The sequence below is a fragment of the Ursus arctos genome, unplaced genomic scaffold (assembly GCF_023065955.2).
Source record: "Ursus arctos isolate Adak ecotype North America unplaced genomic scaffold, UrsArc2.0 scaffold_26, whole genome shotgun sequence".
Classification (NCBI taxonomy): domain Eukaryota; kingdom Metazoa; phylum Chordata; class Mammalia; order Carnivora; family Ursidae; genus Ursus; species Ursus arctos.
The window spans coordinates 1240142-1260766 of NW_026622941.1; the positions used below are offsets into that span (position 1 = coordinate 1240142).

Sequence of the window (20625 nt, forward strand, 5' to 3'; positions counted from 1 at the left end):
GGGGAAGGTGAGTAAGAACCGGATCCAAGCCAAGCCAAGCGGAGGCAGGAACCCGGTGCTAGGGCTGCTGGGGTCTGCTGGCCAAGGGGCCTCCTCAGCCTGTGGGACCTGGAGCGTCCTGGGGCTGGGGTGTGTGCCTGGCCAGGGCTCAGAGGCAGGGCAGGCTGCCCTGTCACCCTCTGCCTCCAGACCTAAGGACAACACGGACGGACCCCCGCCCCCCGCCCTCCTCCTGCCTACGCTGGCCAGAGAGCCCGTGGTGGTAGCCCCCGGGGAACCACCTGCCTGTCCCCAGAGCTAGTGCAGCTCACCCAGCCCTGTCCGCACCAGGAGAGAATGAACCTTTGGGCTTCCTGTTATTGTTCCTGTTGCGGGCGTCTCTCAAGGGAGGGGGGAGTCTCAGGTCATTGGCGGGGACAATCTGTACCGCTCCCCCCTCCCCCCGACCCCCGTCTTGATTCTCTGCTTTCTTTTGAATCATTTCCAGGCCAATCCTCCCTGACAATGTCCACACCTTGTTTGCACCCCTGAAGATCCTACTAGCGCTGATGCCCCTGAGGGCCCCTACCGGCCCTTGGTTCTAAGCCGGTGGCCTGCTGACTGTCACTGCCACGGCCAGTGGTTCCATCTTACTTCTGTTCCACACGGGAGACCCGCGAGGGTGGCAGAACACTCCCCAGGCAGTGGCCAACCGCCGCACACCCTCGCTCCGCTCCCCGGGGGTGGGAGGTGCTCAGAAACCGTGCCAGAGGGGTCTCCACTTCTCTGACTCTCCAGACCGCGGGAGGGTCACAGTATTTCTTCTCTTTTCAAACCAGAGCTGCCTTAGATCCGCACAGGGCGTGTTCCTGTTCGGGGGCGTCTGGGGGCTTGTTGGGCACGCTGCCGCCAGGCCAGGCCGGGAGGGAAGGCCTCGCAGCCCTTGCCCCGCCCCCGCCCGGCCATGCCTGGGTACTTGGAAGACTTTGATGCCCTTCATATCTGCATTTCTATCACCCGTGTATCTACTTGAAATTCTGTTTTCTCTCCTTAAAAGGAGGTTCTGTTTCCCCAGAGGAGTTGGCAGAGGAGGCTCGGGGGTCTTATCAGTCGGCTTTCAGTTCCTCTATGTTCCGGGAAGGAGAGAAAGAAGAACAAGCTTAAGCGGGAAGTTCAACTGTGCGGGTCAAGAGCTGGTGAAGTTGGTGCCACAGGGGCACCTGGATTTGAGGAGTTAAAAAATAAAGTCAAGGGTGCTGTTTAAATTCCAAGCTGGGTTCAAACCCCGACCCCGGAGACCGGCTCCCCCAGGAGCTGCAGTTTCCTAACGCTCTAGAAGGAGGATAAACACATTTCTATGTAGACGCAAAAATGTCCTCCAAAAAACCAAATGACAAGGCAGTGAGGCAGCTGACCCTGGTGGCTGCTCCTGGGAAGCGGGGTACAACGACCAGGTTCAGCCTTTTCCTGGGTGGCCTTCCAGCTAGCCTGGGGCGGGCTGTGTTGGGAAGCACTACCACCGACCCAATCTTGCCCCCAGTCTGCTGACTTTCAGGGAATCAACCCACTCACTGAGCCTTTTAAAAACTCACACTTGGCTCAGTTTTTAGACGGCAGCCTTTTAGAGAAGCCTGTTCCAAGGAGACTTCAAGGTCACACCTAGTGGCACCTATCACTTTAGGCAAAGCGAATCATCACAGTCCTACTTCAAGAGTGCTCCCCTCAAGCTCCTGAGTTTGTTTTTCTGCATCACCTAATTTGAATGAACTTCAGGAATTTAGAAAAATTCATGGGTCACGTTGTTGGAGTGACTGGGCATTCAGGCACACTCTCAGTAACAGAGTCCAGCTTACACCCTCGGCCTTAAACTCCAAGCACACGGGAGGCCAGTAGTTACAGACACTGGGTGATTAGTGGGAAGTCATCATCTGACTGTCTGTCTCCGGCTGGATCATCCCTCTCCTTCCTCTTTTCTCGGGAGGCCCTTACCATGGCGCTCATGGGTGCCCTGTGCAAATTTCCCACATCAGATTAAAGCTAGAGACTTCAGCCCACGGAGGTCTCAGGATGTTAACAGGAAATGGCCCTCGGGTCCAGTTCTCTCCCGGTGGCTCATTAGATGGTCAAGATCACAGTGAATTATCACCCAGAGGAAAGGTCAGGGAGGGACCAGAACACCATTACACAACAGCACTTCACAGCTCACACGCGACCGGGCAGGTGAGGCACAGGACAGACACGGTGGCGACATGCAGCGGGAGCGAGGCTAAGCTCCCAGAGATGCTGGGGACCAGGGTGGGTGAGAGTGGAGGTGTTAGAGGAGGGTCACAGAAGCTAAGAGCGTGGTCTGGAGGGTCGGTCTTACCATAAAGGGAGAGCATTGGGTATGTTCAGCTGGCTTTAAAGAAAGGCAGATAGAAATAAGCTGTAATGAGTCTCCAACGAAGATGCCTGGTACTCTAGGTCTTGGCTAACACAGGAGCAACACCGTGGCAGGAGAGGGCAAAAGGAAACAAGTGAAAGAAATACAAAGCATAGGCCTGGCAGGTTCTGGCACATCACCATGAGTGTGGGCTCTGCATAGGTGCGTCTCACATCTAGGGATGACCCGAAGGCATTCTCTACTCAGGACCATCTCTGGCCACGAATGAAATAATGCACACACTTGTTACACACGGGGTCTTCTGAATTTTGTGGTGGGAGGTTTGGTTTTGTTTTCTAAAATGAGTTATGTGTCCTAAGATAACCTTTGAGGGCTTGCACTTTCTTCACTTTAGCTTACCCTGGCCCCCGGCCATTGCCAGCTGGAGGAGAAAGGCTTTGCTTATGCCTTAGTCCACGTCCCTGCCCAAATATTTTTGAGCAAAGGAGGTCAAGGGCAATGGCCCTTGAAGTTTAGGGGGAAACTCAGTTTTAGTTATCACTGAGGAGGATCTAAAGAGGTGGTCCTCGAGCCCCTCTTTTGCAGGGCTGTACCTCAAGCTTAGGTTCAGGTGGGAGATGGCCCTGCTTAGCTACTAGTCTATAGGTGTGGGGAGCCTTGGCCATTGGTGTGAAATAATGTTTTTTACATTTTAAAGCTCTTCACACAATTTAGGATATTATTATTAACACCCAACATAGCTGTTCTCATGGGTCTGACTGCTGAGTTCACTTTGGGGCAGGAGCTGAAGAAACTGGCCACCGGTAAGTATCCCAGGGCAACCTCCAGTTCCTTGAGCCCATATCCGGGAAGATGTCCCTACTCTTTGGGCCCCAGCACTCAGAGCTCAGCCCCCGACTGGTCCTGATCATCTAAGCTGTTAACTCTTTCTAGAAAGTCATGACTTTGCTTTTACCCTCCACTTTAAGATGGTTGCTCTTGTGTTTCTGTTTTTAAGGTACAAACAAGGAAAACATGTAATGGAAGTTTTGAAGGATGGAAATGTGCACAACTAGACATTTACTTGCAGACTGAAAATACTTCTTTGGTAACAGATTTCTCAGCAAATTCCTTTTTTTCCCTACAGTAAATTGGTAAAATGTCCTTTTTTGGGAATGATGGAGATAAAGGGTGAGGCAAGGGAAGAGAAGGGAAGGGACACCTCTCCAGTCCCTTACAGAGCACATTCTAGATCTCGGTTTCTTCTTCAGAAGGAATACCAGCTGTCAGGTCAGTCCACACGCCTGGAGGCTGTGGGGTCACTATAATTTGGCTAGCAGGCTGAGATAGAACATAGAAACACACACACACACACACACACACACACACACACACACACACGGAAGACATCTCTAGTCGCTTGAGTGCTTGTCCTCCTGTGTTTCAGTGGGGGAGAGAGTGTGAGGGTCAGACGGAGGTAAATCAACACTACATGCGATGCCAGGGCATCAGATAGAGTTCCCAGCAGGCGTAGGCCATTGCTCTCCTCTTGGATCCATCACGAAAACTGCCAAAGCTGCCCATCACTCCTAAGAACCCTGGGCAAACGTTTTAGAGTCCTCTGGGTCAATCCTGTCCCGAATGGGACCAGGATGGAGACAATTAAGAGAACCCACCTGGGTTCGTGTTTTCTAATCACCTTGATTGTATCTTATTATTTTAATAATATGTATTAATAATCCTTAGGATACATCTCTATGGTAGGGGTCAAGAAATCAGAAGGAGCAATGAGGGCAGTCGGGAGAGGAAGGATGGGGCTCTCTGGGACTCCTACGTTGGGTTCCCAGCCCAGGGAACAATAGCTCTCCTAGGAGTCTCACTTTGGGGGAATCTGGAGAGTCACAGATTAATTTTTTTCTTGGGCCTTAAGCTATGCTATTCAGAGGGCTCTTTTGACCCACTAGAGCAGTATCTGTCGATGTCTCAAAAATAACTAACCATTCATAATAAAATCAGAAAGCAATCCTTGGTGATTTCTAAGTGGAAACAATAAGAAGAAGCCTAACATACAGCCCTCACCCTCAGAGAACCCACAGTCCACTGACATACTGCCAACCCCCTAAGGACATTTCCTAGAGGATCTCGTGTAGTCATTCCAGTCTTTGGTACCCTGCCTGGCTGCAAGTGGAATCCCTTGGTGAGCTAGAAGGGAAGACTGGACCCGCTGGGTTTGGGCATCTGCTCCTTTAGCCCAGAGCCATGTTTGTGCTGTTTGCCACTCTCTGTGATTCCCTGGTACCCTGTCTTGAAAGACCGCCTAGCACTGGTTCTACTTTTTGAGCTAAATTCAGAACTGGTTGGTAGCCTGGAGTACTTACACCATCCATCTCTGACCCTTTCCCAGATTTGTTCCCTGTTCTGGAACAAAGGTAGCTGCTAGTTTCCCTATCTGTGGTCTTTCTGGGGAAGAAGGGCAGAAAGAATCCCTGAAGACTCATGCCCCGTGAGCCTGGAGACCCTACCCGCACTACCCTTCTAGAGGGAGCCAACAGAGCTGCTTACATACTCTGAACATTCTGGCTGAGTTTTCATACGGTTTTCTATCCAGTAGGCACTGAGCAGCCAATGATTTCATCTTTGTGTTCTAATGACCTGGTAATTTTTAAGGGGTTTAAAGATATTGGGCAATTAACTTAATTTGTTCATGCAATTTGTATAAATGAAATAAGATGATTATTCCATAGGTGAGGCAGAAAGAGTCCTGGCTGGTGGTTCCAGCTAACAGGCTAAAGGCAGATAGAAAGGAAAACCCAATTACCTTACTTCAGTATACTTATGCAGATTACCTAGGTTTGGTATAACTGGCAATGACAACATTAGTGGCACCAGGCAGCAAATAGGATATTCTCTGGAAAACTGTCTTTCTAAATTAAGTGCAAGATCAAATGAGAAATTATCACCTCAGTGGATGAAGTCTTAGTTTCTGGAATGTCCTCACTGTTCCTTTTCACTGGGGGACCATCTTTAGACCATGCACAGTACACTGAAGGATGAAACTCAGGGAGTACTAGAGGCTAGTGAAGAGAGGATTCTCCTACATAGAGGGGATTTTTCCTGTTGTTAACATTACATAGTCTCTCTGGAGAACTAAAAGGTTGTGAAAAATAGCTCTTAACCATATAAAAAGGAGACCTTTTCTTTTTTCTTTTCTTTTCTTTTCTCTTCTTTCTTTCTTTCTTTCTTTCTTTCTTTCTTCTTTCTTTCTTTCTTTCGACTGCCAGGAGGCAAGGATTACTAGATATTAAAGGCTAGGTAGTAGATATCTAGGCTGTAATACCCAACCAAGCTGTCTTCCAGGATATTCTCTCAAGATCAGGCCATTACAGAGTACTTTGAAGCAACCATAAGCCACTGTTGCACCCTTCTGGACATGCTGACTTTGAAAGGTGCAGATTACCTTCTGATTCCCTCCAGGGAAGGCTGGCTCTTGGCTAGGTCATGAACAGGCCCCGCAGAACAGGTCTGCACAATCCATTGGTGCCATTGAGACAATGGCTATAATATCAGAGTCACTGAAATTCTACACTCCTCTGAAACATGAGTCAAAAGCAATGTTGCAGGAGCATGCAAGTCTTTTACTAGCTACCCTGTTACAGAACTGTTTTTTTTTTTTAAGTACTCTTGTCCCGAACTTAGGGAGTAGATCTAATATAAATTCCATTTTAGACCACCTGAAGATCTCAGTCCAGCTGGCATCTCTCCCCACTCCCCAAGCTCTACTCTCTGCTTCTCTGTATCCACTGTCTCTAATCTCATCTCAATTTGGTCCGCAAGACAGGATGCATGGTTCAGTTGCAAGAGTGTTGTGGGGGTGGTGGAAGGCTGAGAGGCTGGGGTTTTATTGGTGAGATTGGCTGGTTGGTTATCAGGCTGGTACACACAGAGAGAGGCAGGAGTCAGGGGCTTCTAGAAACATTTGACATCACCTTCATTGTCAGGAGCCAGCAAGTGTAGGTTAAGGTGGGGAGGTCTTCATTATCCTTTTATCTGCTCTTCCAACCCCGAACCAAACTGTGGCCCTATAGGTGTGGAGGAGGTGGGAGATGCTGAATCTTAGAGCCACCAGAGGTGACAGCAGGGGAGGGAATTTTAAGGAGGCCAAAGTAAAATATGTTTTAAACTGTAAATCCTCTGAAGTCGCATGAAGAACTTTGCTAGGGAGACGCAAGGCTTAAATAAGCACAAGTCAACTGGGATATATAGAAGGTGAGGGTAGATGTCAGTGGCTTTCAGATTTAAGGGCAAATGAAGGAAATATGGGGAGTTGAAAGCAGTTCTTAGAATTTCCATTTTGGTTTGTGGAGGGGGTCTTTGGTCTTTGGAGATGGATCTGTGGAGGAGGGGTGCTAAGGAAAAGGAAGGAAGGGGGGGATTCAAGGGAGGCAAAACCACTGCACAGAAAAGGGCAGGGCAAAATGAAAGAAAGCCCAAAGATGAGGCTGTAGAAAGCGGAAAGAGCAGCCCCCCTTCCCCTTTTCTACCTGTCCACCCTGTTGGAAACCTCCTGGCTTGCATCTGTTTCTCGTAGTAAAATTCTAGCCAGAAGGAGAAGGGCGCTTCTTGAATCTTTGTGGTTACAGACACACAGTTGAAATGCCTCTTTGGAACTTCCTTGAAGGGGGTCTTTGGCCCCAAGGGGACTGGTGGAGAGGTACAGAGTATGGGGGTTGCTGGTTCCTGGCTCACTCTTACTCTTCCTGTCTCTGTGTGCTAGACTGCAGAAGGTGGACAGCGGCGACCACTGGATTATTAGCTGCACTGTGGCTAGCTCATACAGCTGCAAGTAGCTTAAGCCTCAGGAGTCACTGTGTTATTCACCTGGATCCTGATGGCTCCCCAGGTGCTATTACCTGCCAATAATTCATGCTAAACAAGATTGATTCAATTGTCAAGGTAGTTTTATCTTCCCTTGGGAAAGACAGCCAATATCCTTCACTCAAATAACAAACAGAAGAAACCCATGAAGAATAAATGAATGAAATCAGTTTGTCAGCAGTGCTAACAACATCAGTGAATTCTATTTGAGAGAGAGAGAGAACATACAAGCCCAGAAGGACAGAGAAGAAAGGGGGACAGAGAGAAGAGACGCAGTAAATATGAAGAGTAAATGGTGCAGGCTATGCTTTTTTGGGGGCATTCGTGGGTGTTTTTGAACCCACCTGTGGTAGAGATCTCTCACATTCTCTACCAGCTCACGGAATGTTCTAGGTCCCTTCGCCTTAGCAGCTTTCTGGCAACCACACCGACAGTAGCTTGCTGGCCTGTAGGAACTAAAGTAACAGACACTGGCTAGGCCCAGATGGCTGGCTGGCCAAACCAAGGGTGTGTTGTGACAGCTTCCTTCCACTCTTCTATTTTAGGGTAAAGGAGAGGGCTGTATGTGGACAGGAAAGATGAGAATAGGAAATGAAAGAAAAGAAAATTAGAGGAAAAGGGAAAGTGAAGGAGGCAGAAGGCAGAGAGCAAGAGGAGCCTTGACGGGTCATAACTGCTGGAGCACTCAGATGATCCAACACAGGCTGAACTAAAAACCCAAACCAGGATGTCCACACAAAAACAGGTTCCCGTGGACCTCTCGGGTCAAGCCTGCAGGGCACTTCTCGAGGCAACAGCTTTGGGAAAACTTGTATACCAGGCCGCTTTATCAGGCCTGACTTCCTATCACATCTGACCTCACGGTGCTCTGTCGTTGCCCACACAGCAAGCCTTGCCTAGCAGAGGCCTAGGGGCTTTCAAAAATGGCTCCTGCATTGCCAACTAGACTGCTAATAGTCAGACACACTGCTTAATCTCTCGAGGGATGACTTTATTTCCAAGCAGAGTAGAAAACTGCCTTTGTAGAGCCAGGGGAGGGTGGAGGGTAGAGAATATCTGTCTCACTCAGGTGTCATGTTCCTGAAAGTCTTATATTAGACACACCAGATATCCAGTCTTAGGTTGAGCATTACTGTCTTCTCCTAAGGGTAACATTACTTTTTGGAAGGGTTGCTTACTGACTCACTACCACCCTAGTATGAATTAGTATATTGGAAACAGGGACCATAGTTGCATTAGTTTTGTTGTGGGACTAGGGGTGGTGTTGAAAGTGGGAAGAGGCATGGAGGAACATCCATGAGCAACAGAAGAAAGGATCCAGCAAAGGGAACAGAGGTGTAAAGAGATGTCAGGATCAAGTCTGCTCCACCCAGCTTAGCCTGAGATCGCCAATCTTGATTTAATCTACCTTAGAACCAGCTCTGGCCACACTGACCATTGTCATATATATAGACAATGTCTGGTAACTCCACCAGTTGAACCCCCAACACTAACACACCTGATGGGGAGTCAGGGGCCAGGTTCTTGGTTGGCCTTGCTAGTAACAAGCTGTGAGAATGAGCGAGTTGTCTCCTGCCCCTGGCCTTCTGAGTCCTCATTTGTAAAACTCATGTATCAGCAGATAGTCTGTGCACTCATGTGGGATACGTGGAGATGGGCCTGGGCCAGGTGGTCTGCTAAGTTGTGTCTTCTCTAACATTCTTGGATGAGGCCACCATCTGCCTGGACCCCTCATCTCTGTTCTTGGCGGGGGCATCTGCCCTGCCCTTGTGCCCATTCTGGCCCCTTCTCTGCTACGGTTGGGGGAAGGGAAAGGCAGACCAAGAGGGCCAGGCCTGCTGCCCCATGTAGGCACTATGGGTTGAAGACTGGAGAGAGGGTTGGAGTGTGTGTGTGGAGCTCCGTGACTCAACCTGGGGGTGGACGTGCCACACTCTCCCTATGACTCAGGATGACTCCTTCCCCTGTCATTCCAGGCCCCAAAATCAGAGCAAGAGCCAAACTTGCTTTATTATTTTTAAAAGCCAGTAAGGGGCAATTATTTGTCCTGTGGGTCTGTGGCGGAAAGGTGCTGCTAGCTTCAGGAGCCTGGGCAGGGAAGACCTGGGGCCAGTATGTAGAGGCCCCTGAGTGATGTCCCTGGACACTCCCTGCAGCTGAGGCCCATCTCCCCAGTCTTGTTACCACCCTCCCCCTGAGACTCCCTCCTCCTCCCATTTTCTTCTCAAGCTGCAAATGTCAAGGGGGCAAGGGTAGTGGGGGCTGCTTTACACTTTGCCCTTTTCTTCTGAGTCCCATTAATCAGGTGCGTAGGTCGGGAGTATGCAGACCACTGTCTGAGCATTCCTGGGGCAGGCTGGGCTCCCTTGGACCAGCACTGGCAGCACCAACAGGCACAGAGAAGTTAGGTTGGATGGCTCTGTGCCAGCTCCTGGTGCTGGCGGTGCACTGAACGAGGACCCTTACGACACCATGCCCAGGCAGCCTGGCCCAGGGATTTAGCCAATGGGTTCTGTGGAAGTGGCTTTGAGATCCCAGTCTTGCCACCTGTTAGCCATATGATCTTGGGCAAACTGTTCATCCTGTATGCTCGATTTCTTCCTGTGGAGAATAAGTGCTCTGAGGAGTTAATCTGACCATGGGCGTGATGCCTTTAACACCGTCTGGCTCATGCTCCTCCAAGAGAAGCCACCATTTCCCTCTTCTTCTTCCTCCTCCCTGTCCCCGCCTTGCTCCTCATCAGCTAAGATCACAGCTAGGACCGTGGTTAGTTCACTTGATTTTCCTGCTCTGGTCACTTCTGTGGACTAGCACTTAGGCACCTACACAAATCCTCTGGGCCCCCCAGAAGCCAGCATTCTTTCACCTGACATGGTCCTTGTCCTGTTCCTCTCCCTGAAGGTCCCTCTAGGGTGTTTTCTCTGGAGAATTTCCATGTGAGCCAAGCTTTATGAAAGGAACACGCCTCCAGAATCTGCAAGGAGTTGAGGGGACATGAAAATGCCTCAAACTATATCAGAAAAAGCCCAGTCAGAATCACGGAATGCTAGATCCCAAGGGCCCACCGAGACCACCTCCCCCTGTTCCCCCTCCCCCATGTACATTTGAGGAAGCTGAGGCCCAGAGAATGGGGTTAATTGTTCTAAGTCACAGGGATTACTGGTGCTGGAGCTGAGAACCGATCCCCGGCTTCTTAATTCACCATTTGGGACTATTTCTCCATATCCCTAAGGCAAGGATCCAGGCTTCTCAGCACTTTCTGCTTTGGAATAGACTTTAAAATGAAGAATTAACAGGAAGAATGTTGGGAAAGGCTGTTGTCCCCGACACCCAAACTGATTCCAGTTTGGGGTATTAGGAAGCATTTTTTGACGTTCCAGGGACTTCCATTAACAATTGCCTGGGTTCCTCTTTGGGTCTTCCCTCTGGAAAATATTATTTCAGACCCCAGAAATAAAGGAAGACCAGAGGGCACACAAAGGAAGGGGAGCCTCAGCCAGAGAACAAGGCAACTCCTCAGGGAGGAGAAGGGCCACGGCCAATGCTCCTGGGCACTGAAGCAGAACTCAGCGTGATGACACAAGGTGGGGACCCACGATCTGCCTCGAGTTACATCTGCCATTTGTTCGTGGGCCTCTTCCAGAGCGAACAGAAAGTCAGCCACAGTGGCTGTGAGCACAAGGGTCCTGCCCTCTTCATGCTGGAGGCCCCAGCTCAGCCCTCGTCTCTCCTTTGTCTTTCTCCCTCTCTTGGTCCTCTTCACCACTGTCTGTGGCTTTGAATAGCACCGGTATGCGGCTGACTCCATGCCCTGACCTCAGACTGTGCGCCCCACTGTCTCCCTGACATGTCTACTGACAGGTCAAAGAGACACGTCCTCACTGAGCTCCTGTCCTCCTCATGCAAACACGCTTCACCTGCTGTCTTTCCCAGTGGATACCAACTCCATCCTCCCACTGTAGAGGCCCCAACCCCCCAGCCATCTTGGACGCCTCTTTCTCCCACACCCACATCCAGTCTGTCAGGAAATACTGTTCTATTTTCAAAACAGATTGAGACTCTGACCATTTTGTACCACTTCTAATGCTCCTGCTCTGTCGCCAGCTACCCTCACCTCCCACCTGGGTTACCACGTTTGCCTTCTGAGTGGTGTCTGGGCCTCCTCCCCTGACTCCTAGAGACAGCAAGGTGGTCCTTTGGAAATGTGTCAGATCATGGGACAGCTCTTCTCGAAGGCACCAGTGTCTTCCCTTCTTGCTCAGTATAAAAGCCAGAATCCGGTCCCCTGTCCAGTCTCCTCTCTGTCCTTCTCCCCTGCTCAGTGTGCACCAGCCACCATGGCTGCTGCTCCTGCCCCAAAGTTCCTCTCCCAGATATCTGCACCGTAACTCCTCACTGCCTTCACATCTTTGCTTTGTGCCCACGTCCCCTTCCCAGGAAAGCCCATCTTATTTGACACTGCCCCTGCCTTGACTGTCCCCAGCACCTCCGATCCCCCTAACTTGGCACAATTTTTTCCAAAGCACGGATCATCATTTAGCACACTGTGTGATATTCCTGTTTTCTAGAGGTATGGCTCATTGTCTGGTTCTTCCCCCTACCCTGGAATGCCAGCTCATGAGGCAGGGGCTTTCGTTTTGCCCACCGATGTATCCTAGGTGCCTGAAATAGTGCCTGACACACACAGGTGAGACCATAAATACAGTGGAATGAATAAGTGATGGCCAGGGATGGGTGGAGAACCGTTTCCTGAGAGGGAGGGGCACCACAGCCTACGCAGTGAAGGTAAGGAGGGAAGAGAAGGAAGGCTTGCGGGGGCAAGAGTATAAATGCGGGGAGTGTTTGGGGGCAGTTGGAATAAATACAGGATCTGGTGAGGGAAATGAGAGTTGATTTCTGTAGTTTTAAAAGAGCCAAAGATGATGAATGACAGGTGAAAAGCCCTCATGGATTCCTCGGAGGCTAAAAGTGTGGATCCCTGCCTGTATGTCTGGAAATGGATATCTTGTGATGACAGTATGACTGGAACATTCCGGGAAGACCTAGAGCAGCACCCAGGGAAACCACCATGGCGCTGTGAACTTCTTCACGCCAGGGATGGTCTAGACCCAGAAGCTGCCAGTGACCTGAAGGCAGAGCCATATGGTGCAGGGACCTACCTCTGAGACTAGACATTACTGCTCCTTAGTCTGTCCTCCACCATACTGGCTGCTACCTGAGTGCAGGCTTGCCCAGGACTGTGCTTGTGGAGCGGGCGTCTTGAGGCTTGGGTTGTGCACAGTGATCAATACTCGGTGCTTACTTTCATCTGGCTGAAACTGTCGACCACGTTCCAGAGTCTAACCATATCCAGGAAATTAAGGGCCCTCGCAGTGTCTGGGGGTAGTAAGTTATACTGAGATATACCTGGTTGGAGACGAGGCCCTCCCAGCTCTTCCAGTAGGGGTTTTGGAAAAAATGTCTTTGGCTTGGGTGCCACAGTCTCTCCCACTCAGTAGTGCTTTACAGTTACATAGAGTTTTAAAATAGATGCTCTTATTTCAGCCTCAAAACACACTGCAGGAAATATCATCACATTCCTTTGACAGATGAGGAAACTAAGCCTACAGACATTTTGCTAACTTCTCCGGGAAGAAGTTCTGACTTCACGTCTGGGCCCCTCTTCCTCTCCCACACTGCCTTCTGGACTGGGGTGGTATTATGGTTATTCACTTTGCTCAGAGCCATTCATTGTGTGGTGGGTCTCTGGACACCTCCTGGTGCTCTCCGTCACACACACTGTCCTCATTTAATCCCCAGACAACCCTTTAGTATGACTTTGAACAGAGTCCTCAGTCTGGAGGAGTGAACAGAATCTGAGCATGGGATGGAGGGAGGCTGGAGGAGTTAGAGGTGATCAGAAAACTCTAAGGCGGTCTGATAAATAAGTTTTTGTTTAGAAAATGGGAAAACAGGGATCCCTGGGTGGCTCAGTCGTTAAGCGTCTGCCTTAGGCTCAGGGCGTGATCCCAGGGTCCTGGGATCAAGCCCTGCATCGGGATCCTCCGCTGGGAGCCTGCTTCTTCCTCTCCCACTCCCCCTGCTTGTGTTCCCTCTCTTGCTGGCTGTCTCTCTCTCTGTCAAATAAATACATAAAATCCTTAAAAAAAAGAAAAAAAAGAAAATGGGAAAACAACCTGTATGGTTACTGAAAATATAAATTACAGAATGTAAGGGCTGAACAAATCCTGGCTAGGGAGAGTCCATGCGAGGGGGTTGTGTGAGATGTATGTGTTTGTTAAAGGTGTCTTGGACTGAAGGGACAGGAACTCTGGCCCAGGGCAAAGTGAATGGGCCCTACCAGGAGGTCTGGGTTCCAGCTGTGTGGCTCGAAGAAAAGGCACTTAAATCTCTCCATCAGCATCTTTAGGGTCAGCAAATTGGACATGATAATTCTTGCCTGTCAAATTCACAGGGCAGTTAGGAGTTACCTGAGACAAATTTATGCACAGGTGAATTGTAAATAGAGAGCCATTCTACAAACCTAAGGGTCTGCAGGGTGATTTCCTGCTCCTTTCCTGCCCTGCGCACTCCCTCTCGATCTGCCACAGAGCCACTCTTTCTGTAGAAATTTTATACCCTAGCAACTTTTTTCTTTTTCCTTTGTTTTTCATTTTAAAACACCAATAGTTTGAAGGGTGCCTGGGTGGTGCAGTCGTTAAGCGTCTGCCTTCGGCTCAGGGCGTGATCCCGGCATTTTGGGATCGAGCCCCGCATCAGTCTCCTCCGCTATGAGCCTGCTTCTTCCTCTCCCACTCCCCCTGCTTGTGTTCCCTCTCTCACTGGCTGTCCCTATCTCTGTCAAATAAATAAATAAAATCTTAAAAAAAAACCACCAATAGTTTGGGAGAAAATGGCAGGTTGAGTGGTATAGGCCTTGCCAACAGTTAGAGCCACAAAGGACCCCCTCACAACCCCGGGACCGCAATGGATCCTCTCTGCATGTAGGGGAGCAGCTTGCTGTCACCTTCCTGCATCTTCCTGCCACCGGGCTCCCAGTCCCTGGGCATAGATTCATACGCACCTGCACTGCTGTCTGTAAAACACACGCCTCCGTCTCTCCCCTATCTGTCTCCCTGCCCGCTCCCTCAGTTGAGAGCAGTGCACTCTGAGAGCTCCAAGCACGAAGGTGCTGCTGGTCTTTAGAAATGCCGGGGTGACTCCTGGCCCTGAATAGCACCTGACATACAACGTAGGGCTCATCTGGCCTGAAAAGCCCGGAGTGTGCTCAGAGTGGTGAGGTGAGGGTGGTCGGCAGGGGCACTGAGGGGAGGGGAGGTGCAGCACATGAGTAGGAAGGTGGACCTTGTTTTTAAATGACCTAACGCTCTCCTGGGACAAGTCAAGGGACAGTGAGTACACACACACACACACACACACACACACACACCATTAGACAAAGACAACTCAGGGGGATCTCAGAGACAGAGGGGCCATCAAATCTATAACTATAGGGTGAGCAGTGAGGGTGCAAGAGGCCAATGGGAGGGGGAGGTAGGGAATGCGCAACGGACTCCTTCCAGTGTCCATGTGCTGGAAGGCGGGGGCAGACGGACTTCTCGTCAGGGGAATCAGGCAGATAAGATAACATGTCACTTCAACTGCTTGGGAGCAAAATACGGAGCGGGCAGGGGGAGGGTAAGGATGCAGTAGGGAGATGGGGGCAGTTGGTTGGGTAGTTTCAAACATCTTAGATCAAAACTCTACAGCGTCTGCTCCGTGCTGTTATTCAATGGTTCAGTGCATGAAAGGTTTGTGCAAACATTACCAAGTCTCTTAATTAAGGAAAAATAATAACAACAAAAAAATTAAACAACACATGTTAAAGACTAATCGCCAGAGGGCTTGCCCATAGATAAAGAGAGAAGGTTTCAACATGCCAGGTAACAAAAAGACATGTGCAGGGACTGGAAGGAACTGTATAGGAGGAGACAGCTCGGGAGAAGACAGCAGGAGGCCCGGGGCCAGGGGCTGGGGTTCTGAGACCAGAGAGCCCGGGGGCAGGCTTGTGAGGGACTCGGGGAGCGGGAGAACCAGGCAGGAGCAAGAGTCAGTTGTATGGGCAGCTTCATGTGGGAGTGAGGTGTTCATCTAGAGACTGCTTCCGCGGCCAGTGGGAGGCAGGGTCCCCGCCCCTGGGAAGAGCTCCCAGTGGATCACCCAGCCACCTGGCTCTTTGGCCACTGCGGGGATGCAGGATCCCAACCGGAGGCCAGACATGGCCAGTTCTCCGCTTCTGTCCCACACAAGCCTGGAGGGCTGGGCTGCCTGCATGGGCTGCTGATGTTAAAATGGCCATGGAGCCCTTCCTTTCAGTGTGAATGCAATGGGCTGGTCCTTGGGCTGACAATGCAGGCAAAGTCCAAGCCTTAACTTCAGTGCTCCACTCTGAGAGAGCGCCTTTCCAAGGTGCCATGGGGGTGAAGGGAAAACAGGGTAAGGCAGCAGTCTGGAGGTGAAGGTGGGGGTGAGGAGAGGTTTGGGTTCCTGCCCCAGCAGTGGCCCCACAGTTGTAAATATCCCCTTGTTCTGGCACTCTCTGGCTCCCATAGCTGCACCCTCCTATACAGTGTGAGTCATGCCAGGCTGAGTGGAACGGGAGAGAGAAAAGATGCAGCAATCAGAACTTAAAAGGAAAAGGAAGGCCTAACTCGTTCCAAAAGTTAAAAAAAAAAAAAAAAGAACAGAAAAATAAAGCAACAAGGAAAAGAAATCCTTTAAACCAATTTAAACAAACAAAATAAACAAAATGAAAATAAGGAGGTGGGGAGGAGAAAATAAAATGAAGAAAAAAAATGAACCGGGGAAAAGACAAATGAGTGTTAGAGCAGGCACGGACAGTTAGGTACAGACGCCATGTACTTACGTTTACCTCGGTGATTGCTATATCAACAATGCTACCCACAACAATCAAGGCGTCAAATGTATTCCATGCATCACAGAAATAGTGCTGCATGGGGCAGAGAAGCCGAGGAAAAGAGAGAGAGAGAGAAGAGAAAAAAAAAAAACCAACAAAAGAGAAAAACAAAACAAAAAGGAAGAGGAAAAAATGAAAAAAAAAAAGCATGAAAGAAAGGAGAGAAGAGAAAAAAATGAGAAAAGAAAGAGGTTACGTGGGCACATTAAATACTCTCTTACCACTCTACAGTTCTGGCGGCTCAAACCTGGGCAACCTGGTTCTCACGGGGCGGAGAGGCCTGACAAAAGCTGGGTTAGTACCAAGGTTCCGCTGGGTGGGGCTGCCCGGGGAGGGGGCCGGGCAGCCCCCTGCGCCTGCCCCCTCCGCTCAGCTCCGGGCCCCTGGGCCCAGTGCAGCGGGGCAGAGCCGGGCCAAGCAGAAAAAAAGGAGGAGAAGCTCCCACTTTTTTTCCCCCACAGACGACGGCAGGTTCAATAAAAAGCATGACTGGAGGGGGGTAAAAACAGGAAATTAAAAAGCCAAACAAATAAAAGGAGGTAAAGAGAGAGAGTGAAAGAAAGGGGAAAGAGAGGAGGCAGAGGAGGAAGGAGGAGGCTTCCTGGGGAGGGCAGAGTCATACTCACATTAGTTTCACTGAGAATGACGTCAATTATGCTGCCAATTACGATGAGGAAGTCAAAAACATTCCAGGGATCACTAAAGTAACCCTACATAAGGGAGGGGCAGGCAGGATGGGGATTAAAAAGGAATATTAGACAGACAAGAACAGAGCAACATCACCATCAGAATCACCGTCCAGGCACCTCAGTGTTGCTGCTGGAGTTGTGAATGCCCTTACTGTGGCCAAGGAGACCAAGAGGGAAGCAGGTGGCTGGAAGGTGGCTGGTCCAACCCTCCTGCCCCACCCTCCCCTGGTCATATGACCCCCCTTCCTCCAGATCCATCCCGCCTCACCACCCTCCTGCACAAAGGCTCTTTCTGCTTCCCACTGGGCGGGGGGCAGGCATGGGCATGGAGGGTAGGCAGTGCGAGTCGCAATGGTGCAGGGACATGGCTGGACTCTCATCTCAGTCCCCACTCAGCGTCTCCTACGCCCACAGTTCTCCTCCATCAGAAGGGCCTTTTTAGAGGCTGGGAGGGACACAGGTGTGTGACACCCCCCCTAGGTGAGTGGGTTGTGGTCCTAGGGATGACCTGGGAATTCCAAAGACTCTGAAAAACCACAGCAGTGTGGTCCAGAAGGGTGGCCAGGTCATCTGGGCTCAGCGGTGACTCATCTAAAGCTTGGCAATAACAAGAGGACTGCATCATTAAAACAATACCTATAATATGCTGGACTTTTTGCAGTTAGAGTCAGGGTCACCCCTGTTCCAGCACTGGACATGCCCTGGTGTTTCCAGGGACACCTCTGTCCTGGCAAAGGGTTTATGAACTGAAAGGAGACAGAGTCCAGGTAAATCTTACAGTTTAGTAGTGTCAGATACTGCCCCAGGCAGTGCTTTCAGGGGCGTCTCCTACACACCTCCGCTAGGTTCCTTTCCTAACGTCTCCTAGTTTGATGTAGAGTCCCTGTTGACACGCAAATGCCAGCCAAAGTGAACGAAATGATCGAAGCCTGGGAACTAGATTAATAGGAGGAGTGTGGGTAGAGGGTATGGGGACATAGAATTCGCAGGAAGGGATTGGAGGTCGTCGTGCCATGGAAGAGAGATTATGGCACTGAGGGGGTAGAAGTCCGAGTCCCGACTTCACCCCTTCACCCTGTACACTGGGATTTCACTTGTGTTCTGCCATATTTGGAGAAGGGAAGAGATGCTTTTGAAAGACTTTTTTGAGGTCTTGGACAACTAGTCAACCAAGGGAAAGGCTGTCCCAGATTTCTTAGAGGATTCCAAGAGTCCCAGGAGGGTGGACCCTTCACAGAGTGGACAGGTGTCTTGGGTCAGGACCACCTGCTTCTCTGAGAAGTGTGGGAGTCTAGAGAGCACCGCCTCGTGGCCACATGGGGCACAGGCTCACAGTTAGGGCAAGCCCAGGAACAGGACAGTCATATTCCCCAGGACTGGAAAGGAAAGGACCTAGTACTAAAGTTACTTGTCTTCTTAAAAAAAGGACATTTGCTTCTTCGCTTTTTCAGGGAATGTTCTGCCAAGGAGACCAGACAGGGCTGGACCACATTTGTTTGGTAGGACCAGCATTTTCCTATTCTCTGAGCCACTAGTTGGGGCTTCCAGGAGATGGATTTCTTGAGGTTGGGGAGTGGGTATGAAAGTATTAAGGGTCCTCTGAGAGTTTCCCAGACCTCTTTCCCTAGTTCTTTTGAAGGTTGCCAACTCTCCCTTTTAATTTTTTACTCACAAGAGCCAAGAGTCTGTGTTCTTCCATTTCCTCCTGGCTCTATCCAGCTCCCTGAACTTCCCCACTTCCCAGCCATGCCCTCTTTCCAGAGGGATCGCAAGACATGCTGTCCTAGGGCTGTTATTCTTAGTGTGGGAGGTCAGGTCACAGGGAAAGGGGCCTCTCGGTTCCCAGGCATTTCTGCCAAAAGAAAACAGAAACGCTACGGCAGAGACTTTGGACAGCCAGACTGGAGAAGCAGAGGTTGGCCAGGGCGTGGGTCAGGTGAGGGTCAGCTGGAAATCATGCTTTCTTGTTGGCTTCCCAGAATCATTTCTGAATATACTAGAGCCTTTGAGGCAGAGGGAGACTGTTCTCTCCCATTTAAGTCACATGTTATGAGCAGGAAATAACCAACTCCCTCCCAGGTTCTTAGATGCTATTACAGGGCAAATGGAGAAGACTGGTTTTTAAAGAAAGGAGGAAAAGAGTGAAGACCCCAAATGAACTATATATATGCATGTGTTTTAAAATTAGAGTTTGGAAAACACTGGCGGAGTCTCTCTCAATGGGAATACCATCTTTGTGGGGAGAGCTATTTCAGAAGGGAAGGGGAGGCAGGGTCAAGGAAGAGAAAGGAGAGAAACAGGAGCTAGAGCAGAGTCCAGGAATGTTCAGCGTCTAGCCTAGAAAACGTGCTAACGAAACATTATTTGGGTGTGGGGGCAAGAGGAGAGATAGGGAGGGGGATGGCTCAGCGCTCAGAAAAGGAAGTTGAGTTGGAGTCTTCTCATTCACCAGAGACCTGAAACAAAATGGGTAAGCCGGCCTCATCTGCAACGTCTCTGAGGGGGAGAAAAAGGGCAGGAAGGCGGAGAGTAGGGCAAAGGCCAGGATAAACACACAGGTTAGTCAGCTGCTGAGCACCAGGGGAAGGCAGACAACAAAAGGACCCTGTCAACCTCCCAGTTGGGCACTGCTCATCACCCTTTCTCTGGGACTTCTTTGTGTACGTGCAGATGGAGGGAAAGCACACACCAGTCCACTGCTCCTTGACCATGGCCCCTCTCCCAACCTTCCAGTGCAGGCTCTCACTGGATGGGCTCGCTCAAGATGAATGCCTCATGCCTCGCCCTTGCCCTCACCAGGCTGTGCTGCTGAGGCTTCCGATCCAGGCAAACTACCTGGTAGGCCCAGTGCCAGGGCCTCCACTGGCTGCAGAGACCAACCATTTGCTTTATTGGACTCTTCTTGAGGAGATTTACACATAGCTAGAATGCAGGGGTGAGGGAGCATGCTGAGGGGGGCAGGTGACAGGATCCCTTTAAGACGCAGATTTTTACCCTGACCTGTCCACCCACCTTCCCGGCTCCTCTGTCCCACAAGCCCATCAATTCTGCAAGCTGGACCATGAAGACAGTTTCAGATCCAGCTTTCAGCTCTCTGTTTCCTCCATTCGACTCCTCCTCCCACTCTCAACGGTCGTTCCTCCCACCCCATCCACACCCATCCCCAGAAACAGGGTGATCTCCATTTAGACACCTGGCCAAATCCCTAAGTGGGCAGGGTCTGGAGGAATATTTTTTCCCCTGCACTCTCTGAAGTTTAAGAGCTTAATGCGTGCGTGCACTCTCTCTCTCTCTCTCTCTCTCTCTCTCTCTCTCTCTCTCTCTCACACACACACACACACACACACACGTGCACGCACACACACACAAAACCTGTTTTTGCCTACCCCCTCACTTGCTGGAAACCACAGTTGACACAGATTTTGGGGGTGTAATGGAAGAAGGAGGGTGGGAAAAATCATAGGCTTTTTCTCTCATGAAATCAGTCTGACCTAGAGCCAGGTTACACCTGTCACTGCTTCTTTCCCTGGTGATGAGGTCCCAAATGGTAGGGAAGAAGTCAAGGTTAGGGAAGGGTTTTCCTTGCCCTCGCTGAAATGGTGAACCAAACCTCTTACTGTCCAACTCCCCAGAGTCAAGCAGGGCTAATCACCCAGAAGGTATGGTGTTTTGGGGGTGAAAAGGGTTTCCCTTGACATCCTTAAACCCTGCAGATTCAGTGGGTTTTCCTCTTTCAAATTCCCAGTGTCTAGGGGTGAGTTCAG

The 20625-nt window shown here is 50.3% G+C and overlaps 1 protein-coding gene across 3 annotated transcripts in view; it reads right to left on the minus strand.

The window, feature by feature from the left end:
- Nucleotides 1–20625, minus strand: part of CACNA1C (calcium voltage-gated channel subunit alpha1 C) — a 646718-nt gene that overhangs the window by 57220 nt on the left and 568873 nt on the right. The window contains exons 30-32 of one of the 3 annotated variants that reach the window (XM_057319002.1): nucleotides 16799–16882; nucleotides 16122–16205; nucleotides 2345–2377 (exon numbers count right to left, since the gene is read on the minus strand). In XM_057319002.1, coding sequence (XP_057174985.1) covers nucleotides 2345–2377; nucleotides 16122–16205; nucleotides 16799–16882 — 201 coding nt within the window. The remainder of the gene's footprint in view (nucleotides 1–2344; nucleotides 2378–16121; nucleotides 16206–16798; nucleotides 16883–20625) is intronic. The other 2 variants (XM_057319003.1, XM_057319004.1) reach the window with 2 other exon arrangements.